Consider the following 14,001-nt stretch of genomic DNA (forward strand, 5'->3'; position numbering starts at 1 on the left):
AAACTATGGTTTATTTTCACATAACGTTTTGTTTTTTGTGTCCCGCGTTAGACCTTTGACCATCTGGTCACTTTAGGAGCTGTCCACATACCACGTGAACAGAAAAAGCACGATTTTAAACTCCCCCCTCCCCCTCCGTGGACAAGCATGGACATTTTCATACCCCTCCCCCCTGGATATTTCTCTTGATTTTATTAGAATAATTTAGGAAATAACTTAATTGCGCATGAATTAAATTTTAATTCCATTTAAGTTTATTTTGTTTCAAATTTTACTTGCTGAACCCTGCCACGTTTGCCGTGGCTCATTGGTGTTTTATGACAGAAAAATGAGTAGTAAAACAAAGCAAATATTCCATATGAGTTTAACTTTGAAATACTTGTATGTTCTTTGTTCTTTGTTTTTAAAAGGCCTTAAACTTTGCAGTTCATTCGCCTCTAATTTAAATACTTGTAATACTTTGTTTTTCTATTATCTTCGAAGATATAAAGGCTATCTGGTTTGTCAACACGGAAACGCGCAATATCCAGTTGAACAATCCGCATCCGAATATAAATTACAAAATTCCAAGGATTGATCTTGAGCAAAGCCAATCGAATAAAATTAAATAGATTTAAAATCACTATCAGACACAATTTAAGCTCACGATTACACATGCAAGAACACATGCAAAGAATTGTGTTGCTGTCACATAGAATACATCTTCAATACTAGAAAGTTAATTTACTTTCACAGATTTATTTCAGAAGTGTGCTCATTTCATCTGGAAATCGTGAAGCTTCTTGAGGCGTTGGCAGTAGCAACAACAATTTTTGAAGTGGCTCGTATGTTGTGTTGTAATATGAGCTCCATCAGAGCTCGAGTTTTTGAAGCGCACAAAAACGAACAGAACGATTTTATATACATAGACTCTTTTTCTATCATTTAAAAAGAATTTCAAAAAAAGAAAAAATAATGTAGGAAGCATTTACTGATATCTATAGATCCTCACTTGACAAAGGATGAGGAGTAGAAGGTCGAAATTTTCCAGAGATTTCGGAACGCCTATATCTTCGATATAAACGATGACATTAAGATAAAAAATACAGCATTTTCAAGCTACAAATTTCTAGTGTGTGATGTGTATATGTGTTGTAGATAAAATACTTTGCAAGAAAAGATAAAGCGTTTATAGTTTGTTTTCAAAGTTTCTCTAGATTTTGAGAATATATGCTTGAAAGCAATCCAATCAACATGATTATTCCGCGTCCATTTGATTCATAGAGAGTTTCAGTAGAACTATTTACTACAGAGGTATTCTCTATCGAATGAAAAATTATCCTTTGATTTCGAATTAAGAATATTTCATGAAATAATGAACGCACAACAAATCGATGGTCAAATCTACTCATCGCAATCTGGGAAATATTTAATACATGGTCCAGTTGATGCTTTGACGAATGCATTATTTTATAAAAGAGTTACAGCGTTTCAAAGATTACTCAAAACATTTTCGACATTTCGCCACAGGAAATTCATTCACACGATCAATTCACATTTAGTCATCAGCGCATTAGAAACCTTTTCCGCAATATTTTCAAAGGGTACTAATACCTTATTAAAAATATTTTCAATATCTATATATATATTTTTTAATTTTCAACTGCTTATTGACCATCCTGCATTGAGTGTCTAAATAATACTTCCAAAATACCCGTGGGGAGAAAACATCAGAAAACTCACAACTCAATAATTTTTTACTAATCTTGCACGATAAGTTTTTTGTATTGCTCTTTAGTTTTCCTCCACTTAAATCCTTATCAAAACGTCACAGTTTACCAGAGAGCAATTCAACGCCAAATTAATCCTCCGCTGCCCCGATCCTCCCCATTTTATTGAAATTTTGTTCATTTTTTCCAAAAATGGCCCTGAAGACTGTTGTCCGATTGAAACATTTTTTTGAGAAATTTATTAACCTTCTATTTTTTTTTTATAAATGTTCAAACTATTGAGAAAACTTTCTCATAAATTAAATTAAATATCGAAAACTATTATATCTTTTTAAAATTATATTATTATATATAGGTTATTAGGTAGCTGATCCGAAAAATTTTAAAAGATAGGGGATCATAAAAAATCTTCCACGCTGATGATCAAATCTTAACTACGAAAGAATTATTGAACTTTTCCTTGAGACCGGTTTTTGCCTTAAAATGACTGAACTAAAAATTCAAAAAGTGCGCACGATGCTTTCATTTGAGGAAAATTTGCATAAAATTATGTTGTAAACACATTTAAATTAGTGGAAGATAACAAGAAGGATAATAGTGTGGTGTCAAGGGTGTTGACCAGCTTGGAGAGCTTCCAGTTTATCATGCATTTTTGGAAAATTAATTAAAAACACAAAATTTGAAGTTGGTTCCTTACATTTAAAAGTTGATTCTGTAGTTCATTACTTTTATGTGAAAAATGTGTTTATTTCTCCCTAAAATGTAATCCTTTATTCTCTCGCACATGCAGTGTCTCCCAGATTCGCATTCGCAAATAAACAGCCGAATGCCCGGCTATCCGCTCTCGCAGCTTCCGGTATCCGGTCAAACTACTATCCGTTTCATCACATAGACATTTCCCTACCTCATTTCCCATTTTTATTCTGGTGATTAACGTACCGATCGCGGTTTTTTGTTGGAATCAAGCTGTCCTGAATGGCTAAGATAGGCATTGCCTCTCTAAACGTCAGCTACCACCAAAGAAAGCACACCATTGAGTTATTCAAAAAAAAAACTATTTTGCATGGTAGTTAAGTACCGTCATCCGGAGGCAAATTGATCACCGGGGTGAAATTGATCAAACGTATTACTGAAAACAAACATAAATTTTCAGAGGTATTATGCTATTTAATTTTAAACGTTTTTCAAATCTGACATGTTCAATAACCATCTGAAGCTTCTTTTTGTCAATGGTTCTCAACGAAACACTTATTAAATTGCATGAAAATTAATATTTTTCTGAATAGCATTTCCGTTTCCATTTTCTATTATGACATATTTTCAACACATCAAGCTATATTTATAGACGCTAAACATATTAATTCACTTCTAGCCGATGCTTGATGAGTTGAATAAGTAATCAAATACTTGTAATTTCTATTCAATCAAGTAAGAAAAAACTATTTTACAAAAAAGCACCACGAATGACCAGAACCGAATCGCATCATGAGACATATCGAACGTCTTGGTTTGTCAAAACTAGCTCATTGGTGAGCATTTCAATGGTTTTTGGCCACATTAGAATGACCCGAATGGTCTCCGGATGATCTGCAGATCAATGTTTAAATCGAGTTATGGAAAGACATGACCACACCTTTGAGTGGACTCAATCAGGTTTTTGTATCCTCAAACCCTTGAATTATCATTTAAATGACCGTATGTGAAGAAATAATTGATTTTCTATAAGCAACGTTTTGAAATTTTCCAAATTAACGCTTAAGGATTTTTTTGAACAAAGCTTTCCATAACATTTTGTGACCTTAGCACCAGTACTGATTTTAAAAATAATTGGGTATTAATCTAACTAATACAACCGGAAATATTCACATTTTTCTGAAAATAGTGATCAATTTGCCCCCCGTTTACGGTACCAGTTTCCTCGTTGACAGATACTTTCAAGAATGCAATGAATGATTGTAACAAATCACCTGTTCATTTGAGGTTTCGCGTTATGGTTCATTCGTTCCATTCTTCATTCGTTTGATTCGAGCTTTAGACTTCAACTATTTCCATATGATCCATGTTTACCTTCTGCAAAACAGCGCCGACTTAGCGCGATCGAGCAATGTTTATGGTGAGTTCTGATCATGAAATAAAGGGTGTGTCACATCAATTTGCATCACGGAAAAAACGCTGTAGAAATTTAATTTTTAGGAATTATATCTTCAGCTTTCGCCTATAATCAGATAAGAGTGTATAGATCACGTTGGCCATGCTTCACTGTCAATTTTTCGTAAATTTGGAAAAGTGTCGTCGAACGAAAAAGAGCGTCGTGAATTAATCCTGCGCACTCATTTCAAGAATCCGGAGTTGTCACATCGGGACATCGGTAGGATGCTGGGAATCGTCCAATCCACGGTCAGCAGAGTACTAAAACGATACTTCGAGAACCTAACCATCGACCGGAAGGTGAAGAACGGAAAAAATGGATGCTCCGTCAGTGAAAAAGATCACAAGCGCGTAGTTAAGCAGTTTAGACGTGATCCGAGAAGTTCGGTCCGGGATGTCGCCAATAAGCTGAATTTGTCAAGTTCATTCGTCCAGCGGACCAAGCAGCGGGAGGGCCTGCGTACATACAAGGTTCAGAAGGCTCCTAACCGCGACGAAAGGCAAAACATGGTGGGGAAGACGGGAGCCCGGAAGCTGTACACCGAAATGCTGACGAAGCCGCATTGCCTGGTAATGGACGACGAAACCTACGTCAAAGCGGACTTTCGTCAGCTGCCGGGCCTGTTGTTCTTCTCCGCAGAGGACAAATTCAGCGTTCCGGAGGAGATTCGCAAGCAGAAACTATCTAAGTTTGCCAAAAAGTACATGGTGTGGCAAGCGATCTGCTCTTGCGGAAAGCGGAGCGCCCCCTTCGTGATGACCGGCACGGTAAACGGGCAGGTTTACCTTAAGGAGTGCCTACAAAAGCGCTTACTACCATTATTGAAGCAGCACGAGGGCCCGACCATCTTCTGGCCGGATCTCGCTTCGTGCCACTATTCAAAGGACGTGTTGGAGTGGTACGAAGCCAACGGGGTCACCTTCGTGCCAAAGGAAATGAACCCGCCCAACGCGCCGGAGCTTCGCCCAACAGAGAAATATTGGGCGATTATGAAGCAGGCCCTCCGGAAGAACCCAAAAGTTGACAAATCGGAGGCGGACTTCAAGAGAAAATGGATTTCTGTTCAAAAAAAACTACAACCTGACGTTGTACAGAACCTTATGGACGGGGTAAAGAGGAAGGTGCGAGCATACGGGCTTGGGCTATGAATGAAAAGTATGAATAAAAAGAAAATGCCAAAAGTTGTTTAATAATTTTTATTTTACTGTCTAAAATTTTCAAAAAGATCGGTCTACTGGGCGAATTTTTACAGAGTTTTATCCGTGATGCAATTTGATGTGACACACCCTTTAATAGAATTCAAAAGCGAATATTTTCAGTCGCAATCTTATATTGAATGAGAAAACCACCGGAAATAAATTCCATTGCAAAGTATGCAAAAAAACACAAAAAAAACGAAAAAAAAGTTTCTAGTTTTTGTTTTGTTCTGTTCACGTTGATCACTTCGAAGCCCATCGTGGCTCACCTGAGCGATGAACACGTATGAATACGAAGCATGAAATAAGAGGAAGGTCGAATGAGAAAAACACCAACCTGCAGCCGAGCGGCTCGGGAGGTTTTGGACGATGGCGAAACTTCACTATCGCTGCTGATCGCAGCCTTAGTCATAAACACACGATCGAACAAGTAGGAGTTCCATTCAGTGATCTCTGTCGCGTAGTAGCTGTGCTTTAAACCAGTTTCCCCGCTGCGCTCTCTCCTCATTACATAAGAGTCGGAAATAATAATAGCATTGTTTGGATTGTTTTCGTTAATAGAAACATGACGATAAGCTGTGAAATCAAATATGATAGCAACCCCCAGGGTGTCTTCTATGTTGGCCAACCATTATCGGGAAGTGTGATACTGCAATCAACAGGGATAGAGTCAGTAAACGGTGAGAAAGAATCAAATTTAAAGTATGCGGAACAGGAAATTCGACCTTTGTTTCGAAACACGCAATAAAACTGCATATGAATGGTAAGCACGAAATTATTGCCAGAATTTTGCATTGATAAAATCAAATTTTTAGGAAAGTTTTTTCAATATTGTTGCACAGTTTATATATTACTCTGAATGGTGAAGAGTTTTCGGTAAAAATTTACACAAGTGAGCTCCAAATATTCCTTGAAAATCCATACAGTCGTATTTGGTATCTACTTTCATTTTTCACTCCACTTTTGAGCACGTCATCTATATTTTTGCCTTCTCTTGTCGCTTTCGTAGGTCAGGGCAGTTCGGAGATTTCATTTTGATGATAATTTATCGAATCATCCTCATACTATCACGCTTGTCGAGTAATTGCATGAAGCTGAATCTGACCCACGAAATGGCAAAATACGTTCTTGGAGGCATTCAAACGTTGCATGCAGAACGAAAAATTCGCATTCCACAAGTTCAGATGGCCACCAAATGACGCATTTCTAATGAAACATTTCTGTCCCGGGTGCTGTTTGAAGTCAGCTCTGACGTGAATTTCATCATCCGTGAAACAGAAACTGAATTTGATGAACATTTCCTTTGCGTAGTTCGGTTTTCACTCGATTTGGAAGCATTTGTACTTTTAATGTACATAATGTAGATCCTTCGCATTTCTGACCTTCTGAGCTTCATCAGTGAGAAAACAGTTATAGTAGCAATAATTTCGAACTTACCTTCTATTCGACACGTCTCGAAATCCGTTAATATAATTTGTATTTTAACTACTATTCAAATCCGGCAGCTATTTACGCCAAAATCGAGGGCTCAACGGTAGTTCGTTGGAACGAAAGACGACCACATGGTCATCGTCATCGCCCAAGACAGTTTAGCAACCGACAGGATCATTTCAACATTCTTACACAATTCATCACCGCGGGGAATGGTGATCCAACCGAGATTGCAGAAGGAAGACACGTTTACAGGTTCAGCTGCCCGCTACCAGACACCCTTCCAACATCTTTCGAAGGCTCGTATGGCAGCATTAGGTACACAATCACCACCGTGGTTGAGAGACCGTCTAATCAGAACTCTACCTTTCGTGAAGCACTCACTGTCCTTCGACATGTCAACCTGAACAACGATCCATCTTTACGAAAACCAAAAAAATTAGAACTGAGCAAAAGTTTTGGTTGGTGGATTTTCAAATCGGACCCATTGAACATTGCGGTAGAAATTCCGTTCACGGGATACGTCCCCGGACAGTACATACCTGTCGCAGTTCGCTGGAATAATAACAGCAGCGCTTATATCAGTGGAATTCGAATAAAACTGTTCAAGAACGAGGTTTATTTCGCGACGGATCCATACGAAAAGCAGCGTACGAATTCTCAGTGTGTCGTCAAAATTGAAAATCGAGATGAGCAAAAACAAGAACAAGCCAGTTTCCAACGAAATTTGCTGATCCCATCGACCCCACCCACAAGTAGCAGTAATTTGATAACTATAGCCTACGAATTGGCAGTGTATATTCATATTTCAACCGGAGAAATACCGGAGTTCAATGTACCGATTACCGTTGGAACTATTCCACTGTTAGATTTTCCTTCTGCCAGTGCAGCGGGAGACGATTCGGACCAGCCACCTTCTCCTCCGCAGCCACCGGCCTACGGCTTCAAAGTGGCCGGAACGTCTTCCGATCATCCACCAAACAAAGCAGGAGCCCCATCAACATCACAAACCGCGACCCCTACTGCTTCTTCAACCGAAGAGCTTCGTAAGTATTTCTTTGAAATCTCTGTTGTTGTGTTTCATTTTGCGTTAACACCATTAAAGATAAGTGTATTTAAAATGTCAATGTCCTGTTAATGGGTGGAACGATCAAAATGTATTTCTTTTGAATGTGCATGTAAAAAATCTGAGCACTCTTAATTTTGTGTACTTACATGTGAAATGATTCCTCTATCATCGATGACAGAAGTACAGTGCCGACGTCTGGTGGCAACTTTCAAGTTCGGGCCATAATTTGGGTCTCAAACTCGAAAGTCTAATTTTCTCAAAGTTCAAGTCAAAGTTCTTAAAATGCTTATTCCTGACTCTTATTTAGACATTTGTCTATATATTTTCCGACATTATCACTGGTTCTCTTCATTATAATATAAAATTAATTGTAATTCATTGACTTGACCACCTTATTCAGCCGCTGCCGCTGCGTCATTACCTGCAGCTCCGAGACCAGTGGACGGGACTTCCGCTTCCTGACATGTATGTCCATGTTCGCCAGGTACTTTTTCACTGTTTGGCCGGTTGCACCGACCACCCGGCCAAGCGGACGCAGCGATGTAGCCACTTATCCCTCGATCTTCCTCTTCAGCATCCTTTGGAGCTTCTTGTCACTCAGGGTCGTCGGCCGTCCTTTTTTCGATGCTTGTTCAATAGTGCCAAGATATTGTAGTTGACGAAACGAGCCTGTCTGGCGTCCACAAAGTGCCGCACGATGTCAGTTTTCGACGCGACGGGGTACCGTTCTTTGAACGCGCACACTTCTGAACGGAGTAGCTTAACTGTTTTTGCCATCATGGTTAATGTTCGACTGATAGAACTATCAATTTTTGTCTGTTGACTCATGGGTTACTATGACTGATGTGTTGTACAAATAACTCCTCAGGAAACACGGGCTACCTTTCGTAGGAGTATGGCCCTGTTTTGGGTTGATTTGGCGAGTTCCCACTACAGCCGGAAGATTGTGTGCACAACTGTTAAACTTTGGAACAAACTATCAAAAGATATTGATACTACAGCTGTGCAACGTTTGATTGCGGATATCACAAGGAAAGTGCATATTGGAAATGAAGAGAAATGCGTAATGCGTCCTTTAGAGTATTTAAACCATTTGATCTCCTAGACATCAGTGATTTTTATGTGAGTTACTCTCAAAGTATACATTACAGTGAAGAAATTCAACAATATGAGAAAAAAGATGGATGTTCAACTGGGCAACATTCTCATGCAGCTCAATCCTTTACATTAAAAACTACGAAGTACTAAGGGTGGAAAGTTTTAAAAAATCTTGAAAATGCAGAACAAATATCAAACTTCATTTATAATATAGTTATTAAGTGTGTCCACGTGGACTTTATTCATAACCCCTACCCTCGCTTACCGTGGACAAGCGTGGACATACTGATTGAGACAGCTTCTCGATAGGGTGCTATCGGGAGTCGGGTGTGCTCCTGAATCACCTGTAGACTGTAGGCTGTTGGCGGAGGGACACATTTGACGATATTGTTCGGTGTTCCCAGGTTCTCTGTACGCAGTGAGACTGGGGAAAAGTTTCCGCCGAGCGTAGAGATCTGCTATCTCTTTTTGGAACCTGCTTTTGGCCAAGCATTTCCACCGTCTTCTGGGTGTTCTCGCTCATATCGAGACTATCGTCATCAAGGATCAGCGAAAGTATGTTTGATTTATAGATCGTCAGATAGTGCACATCGCATAAGGATTGCAAATGGATTGTGTTGAACATGAAATTTATCATGAGTTGATTATTACAAGCAACGAACGTCTGGGAAATATTTTGTTTTGTTTTGTAACAGCTGTTATTTTAACTTCACAATGAAACATTTTTTTGCATCGATAAGAACATAAATTCAATAAAATAAGTAAAGAAAACTTAAACGGTTAAACGGTTTAATAGTGATTAAACATAATAATTTACTAAAAGCTAGAAAATAATTAGGCAAGTAGCAGTTAGCAGTTATCACACCTCTCCTTCATTAATCTAGGGCATTGATGGAGAATTTTGTTCACAGTTTAGAACGCGTTATCGAAAAAAGGCGTGGTCACATCGAAAATGTCCTGAAATAAGCTTTATTTTCGTTTTTTAAAAATAAAAATCGGCTCACTTTGGTAGAAGTTATTAAAATTTGTTGCGTGAGCGTTCAATCTGAAAGACCCTGTATCAAATATATGATTATGTCATTGGTCATTCATGTGAAAAGGAAAGTGAATTCGAATGATTATGATCAATTGTTTTCTGATGTTCAAATCTCCAAACATGAAACCAATGGTGAAAAATGGAGGAGGGAACGTTGTGCCTTGAGATTCAATGATAGCGAGTGGAAGAGGAAATATTTTTTATGAACATTATGAACGAATTTTTGCCCCCTCCCCCCTTGGGTGATTTTTCGATTTTAAAGAAAAAAGGGGTTTTCGAAAAAAAAGTTGATGCCAAATGTCTTAAAATTGCATGAAACATCGAAATCGGCATTCTAGGTTTCGAAGTACGAAACGAAAAGCATAGTTTTGGGTGCCAATAAAAATAGTCATCTTGATTTTTCATTCGGAACTTGCTACGACATGTTGATTTGCACGATAATATACCCTATGCAAAATATTAGCTCATTCGGACTTCATTTACTGGTGTCAAAACGTTAAAATTTGAGTTTTTTGAAAACCGAAAAATCACCGGAAATCAGGGTTTTAAAGAAAAAAATTTTGATGTCAGATGATTTTTTCAAAAAGCAGTCTAACACTTTTTCGAATATTTCAAGTATGCAAAGTTGCTTAATTGAGTCATGTCTTTACACCCACAACGTTTCACTACTACACCCAAACAGGCGTTGGCAGAAAACATTTCAGATGCGCAAATAATGAGCTGTTTTAAAAGCTTAAAAATTATTTGTATGTATGCGTGCAGACATCTCTATCTGTTTTCTCTTTTAAATTCATTTGGGATTGTGCCGAAAAAAAAGTCTATACGACGTCAATGGGGATCGAACCAAGGCCGGCTGGAATGCAAAGCTATTTTACACGACCACGATATCCACATGGCTAATGATGCTTCAGCAGTTGTTCAGCAAATACGTGATAATATTGCACCTGATTATAAAATGAAGTACATGAAGGAGAACAATATCTATCTCTGTCTGGGACCGTGTATGTGGCAAAGTATGCGGAAAGCTTATTTGTCTTTTGTTTCGCTCGCTCGTATTAATCTTATATTGCTGTACCATGTATATTATACAAATGCTTACCAGTATTTGTGAGTCATGACATTTTCTGTTATGTTATGTCTCATTTAATGTCATAAATCGGGATGACAAAACTTAAACTAAAAATCAATTTTGGGTGTATCTGAGATGGTGCTGCCAACTCCTAAGACGAGTTGGCATGAAATTCGTCAAATGCCATAATGAAATCTCCTTTCAACGATGTGCGTTCAATTATGAGAGTATTCATATATTGATACCCTTTTTTTATCTTCCACAGCACCTCCTACGTATGAGGAGGCAATGAATGTTGCCGAAGTGGATCCACAAGAGCAAGATGAGCAACCAACACAAGAAGACTCGTTATCATTCATTCCGCGCTATCCAGTCTATAACTTTGGCGAAACAAGTGACAAACGCCAGTGAAATGATTCAATTAGATTTTTTTACCCTTTTATCGTATGTCTGAAGCCGGCCAACAGACCAAACACTCTGATTCGATCTGTTCAACTATTCCGAGTATATGGTCTGCATCCGATCTAACACTCAGAATAAACCATGGTTACACTGCAAAATATTTACAATTATGTTAATATCAATCGTACACACATGCCCTTGCAATTCACATTTTCCCATTTATCTTATCTAATGTGTCGACTCAATGGCAAAATAGAGATTACTCAGTGTTCTCCGATAATTGCACATTAGTCAATCATCGGCAACTATTCGGGGCGGTCATTCTCAACCTGTGTTTATCATCCTCGATCTCTTCCTGCTAGTGCACTCAAAATGTCTATTGGATGTGAAATTAAATTTGACGAGAATCCATACGGTGTGTATTTTCCGGGGCAAACACTTGCAGGAACAGTTGAGCTACGTCTGGCGGAGGTTACCAAGGTTAAAGGTAGGAAAAAGTCGCCTATCGTCATTGTCGAAGCCACCTAATTGTGGAAATATTATCCCTCAGGAGTCGCCCTGAAGATCAGCGGCGTAGCGGAAGTCAAATGGTCGGAAACCACGGGCACTGGCAAGACACGGCGAACCATTTACTACCATGGTCGGCAGGATTACTTGCACTCTACCACATATCTGGCGGGATCGAAGGAAGGAAACACACTCGAGCTGCTGCCTGGCATACACACGTACCGATTCTCCTGCGTGCTACCACCGAACTTAATAACCTCACTAGAAGCTGACCATGGACACGTACGATATACTGTGAAAGTTGTACTTGAGCGCTCATGGAAGTTTGAAAAGTCTTACAAAGTCGCTTTCACGGTTCTTCGTCACGTAAACTTGAATGAAGAATTGTTCGAAATCCGTTTTCCCTCGAAGATGGAGAAAGCTAAGACATTTTGTTGTGGTCCCTGTCGATCCGATCCTATGCACATAACAGCCGAAATTCCCATTTCCGGTTATGTACCAGGGCAAACGATAGCGGTGAAAATAGACGTCAACAATCAGAGCAGAAAGAACATGGATGAACTCTCCACTAAACTGGTGCAAATAGTTTCCTTCATCAGTCAAACACCACGCTGTCAAGTGAAAGCAGTTTCATCCGTCATAGCGGAGGCTCGTTGTGCCGGAGTGAACGGACAGAACAAACAGACCTACGAACAGCATTTGTTGATACCACCAATGCCACCTACCAGCCGAAGTTGTCAGGTGTTGACAATCAACTATTGTGTCGAGGTCGAAGGCAAAATTTCCGGCCTGGGCATCAATCCAAGAATTCAGATACCTGTAACATTGGGAACGATTCCTCTGTCGGTGAGAGCAATACCAGCATTTGGGAATGCGATGTTTACGACACCAGTGCTTCATCAACCAACCTCAGCCGCTCCAGAAGGAACCGTTCCAATTGAGCCCAGAATTCCTGCAGAACTGCGTGAGTACTTGATGTTCGTGAAGCATTGAACTATTTTTGATTGAATTTCCCTCCTAACAGCACCACCAAGTTACGAAGAAGTTATCAGTGCTAGTCAAACCGACATCCAAGACGAGGGAGAAACTAATGAAATTGGATGGAGAAACTACACGCCACGATATATGGTTTATCGATTTGAAGGATCACAGCCTGAGGGTGGTTCAGGAGCATTAACCAGTGAAAAATGATTCAGATGTCAATAATGGTAGCAGCTACCTAAACTTGTGGATGTACTCAGGCCGGGATTGCATATAAATATAATATCACTCAATAAATTCGTCCGATGACTAATAAAGATTGAACACGTAATGATTTGAACACTAAAATTTCGGTTTGGGTTCCAAAATGCATCCTATTTTTTTTAGTTCAATGTAATATTTTAGTATTCTATTATGATTATTGTGAGACTATTGTTTATTTTTTTCTTTTTACCACAGGCCATTGCTCAAACTCAAACAAACATTGAAATCGTCCAAGAACGGTTTCTTTTTTTTATTTCTGTATTGTAGTCACTTTTAACACAAGAATGTCGGGAGTGAGAATTGAACTCGTGATCTTTAGCGTGAGAAGTATGGATGTTACCATTACGCCAGATCGCCTCCCTGTTCTGTAGCAAAGATCGCTGTCGGAGAGGTCGTTGAGCAGCACGAAGGTCCAGTAATGAAAGTAGCCGAGGAGAATCAACTTCCCCATTGAACAGCTTTGATACTAAAGCGCAATATGAGGACTTCAAGCAGTATGGGTCAGTGAAATCCTTCGCAATCTTCGAAATAAATCCGAGCTGTCGGTTTGCCTTAGCAATGATTGAGGTGTAATGAGCGTTGAAGTTCAATTTCTGATCCAGCACTACTACGAGGTCAGTAACTTTTTCAACTCTTTCAAGCAAAGCACCGTCGATGCAGTAATCAAACTGTAACGGACTTTTGGAACGATGGAACGTCATGACGGAGCACTTCGGTACGCTGATAATCAGTTTGTTTAGATGGCACCAGTCAACAAACACATTCATCAAATGTTGCAAGCGTTGGCAGTCTTCAGCTGAACGGATCATGCAGACTATTTTCAAATCATCAGCATAAATTAATTTGCAGTTCAACCCTAATTTCGCAGCAATGTCATTAAAAAAGTAGAAGATGAACCCATTGCATTACAAAATGTTGATAGCCATTTGCTGCGATAACGTCGATTAATTCAACAATATGGGTTGGATGTGCATGTCAAAATCGAAACTGTGCACCTGATCGTGATTCTAGAAGTACGTACACTCGAGAGGTGCAATAATTTCAGAAATCAGAGTTCTTTACATTCGACATCATTGTTTAGCGCACGCAT

General features: G+C 39.2%; 2 protein-coding genes across 3 annotated transcripts; both read left to right on the forward strand.

Moving 5' to 3' along the window:
* The first annotated feature begins 5,415 nt into the window (after positions 1 to 5,415).
* LOC129778513 (arrestin domain-containing protein 4-like) lies at positions 5,416 to 11,178 on the forward strand. Of its 2 annotated transcripts, none has more exons than XM_055785454.1 (3): positions 5,416 to 5,734; positions 6,560 to 7,531; positions 11,023 to 11,178. In XM_055785454.1, the coding sequence occupies exons 1-3, from the start codon at positions 5,620 to 5,622 to the stop codon at positions 11,166 to 11,168; spliced, it is 1,233 nt and encodes a 410-aa protein (XP_055641429.1). In that variant the 5' UTR covers positions 5,416 to 5,619; the 3' UTR covers positions 11,169 to 11,178. The 2 variants fall into 2 exon arrangements, with proteins under 2 accessions (XP_055641429.1, XP_055641430.1); XM_055785455.1 differs by having other exon boundaries at positions 5,679 to 5,817.
* Positions 11,179 to 11,512: 334 nt separating this feature from the next.
* Positions 11,513 to 12,971, forward strand: LOC129778514 (arrestin domain-containing protein 3-like). The gene is made up of 3 exons (XM_055785456.1): positions 11,513 to 11,646; positions 11,710 to 12,630; positions 12,691 to 12,971. The coding sequence occupies exons 1-3, from the start codon at positions 11,532 to 11,534 to the stop codon at positions 12,855 to 12,857; spliced, it is 1,203 nt and encodes a 400-aa protein (XP_055641431.1). The 5' UTR covers positions 11,513 to 11,531; the 3' UTR covers positions 12,858 to 12,971.
* Positions 12,972 to 14,001: the final 1,030 nt, after the last annotated feature.

Source organism: Toxorhynchites rutilus, chromosome 3, assembly GCF_029784135.1.
Source record: "Toxorhynchites rutilus septentrionalis strain SRP chromosome 3, ASM2978413v1, whole genome shotgun sequence".
In the NCBI taxonomy this organism is placed as follows: domain Eukaryota; kingdom Metazoa; phylum Arthropoda; class Insecta; order Diptera; family Culicidae; genus Toxorhynchites; species Toxorhynchites rutilus.

Coding starts and splice junctions, on each gene's coding strand:
- LOC129778513 (XM_055785454.1), top strand. CDS start 5,620: ATGACGATAAGCTGTGAAATCAAATATGATAGCAACCCCCAGGGTGTC. Junction 5,735..6,559: donor AGGGATAGAGTCAGTAAACG/GTGAGAAAGAAT, acceptor CAAATCCGGCAG/CTATTTACGCCAAAATCGAG. Junction 7,532..11,022: donor TTCTTCAACCGAAGAGCTTC/GTAAGTATTTCT, acceptor TATCTTCCACAG/CACCTCCTACGTATGAGGAG.
- LOC129778514 (XM_055785456.1), top strand. CDS start 11,532: ATGTCTATTGGATGTGAAATTAAATTTGACGAGAATCCATACGGTGTG. Junction 11,647..11,709: donor GGAGGTTACCAAGGTTAAAG/GTAGGAAAAAGT, acceptor ATTATCCCTCAG/GAGTCGCCCTGAAGATCAGC. Junction 12,631..12,690: donor CAGAATTCCTGCAGAACTGC/GTGAGTACTTGA, acceptor CCCTCCTAACAG/CACCACCAAGTTACGAAGAA.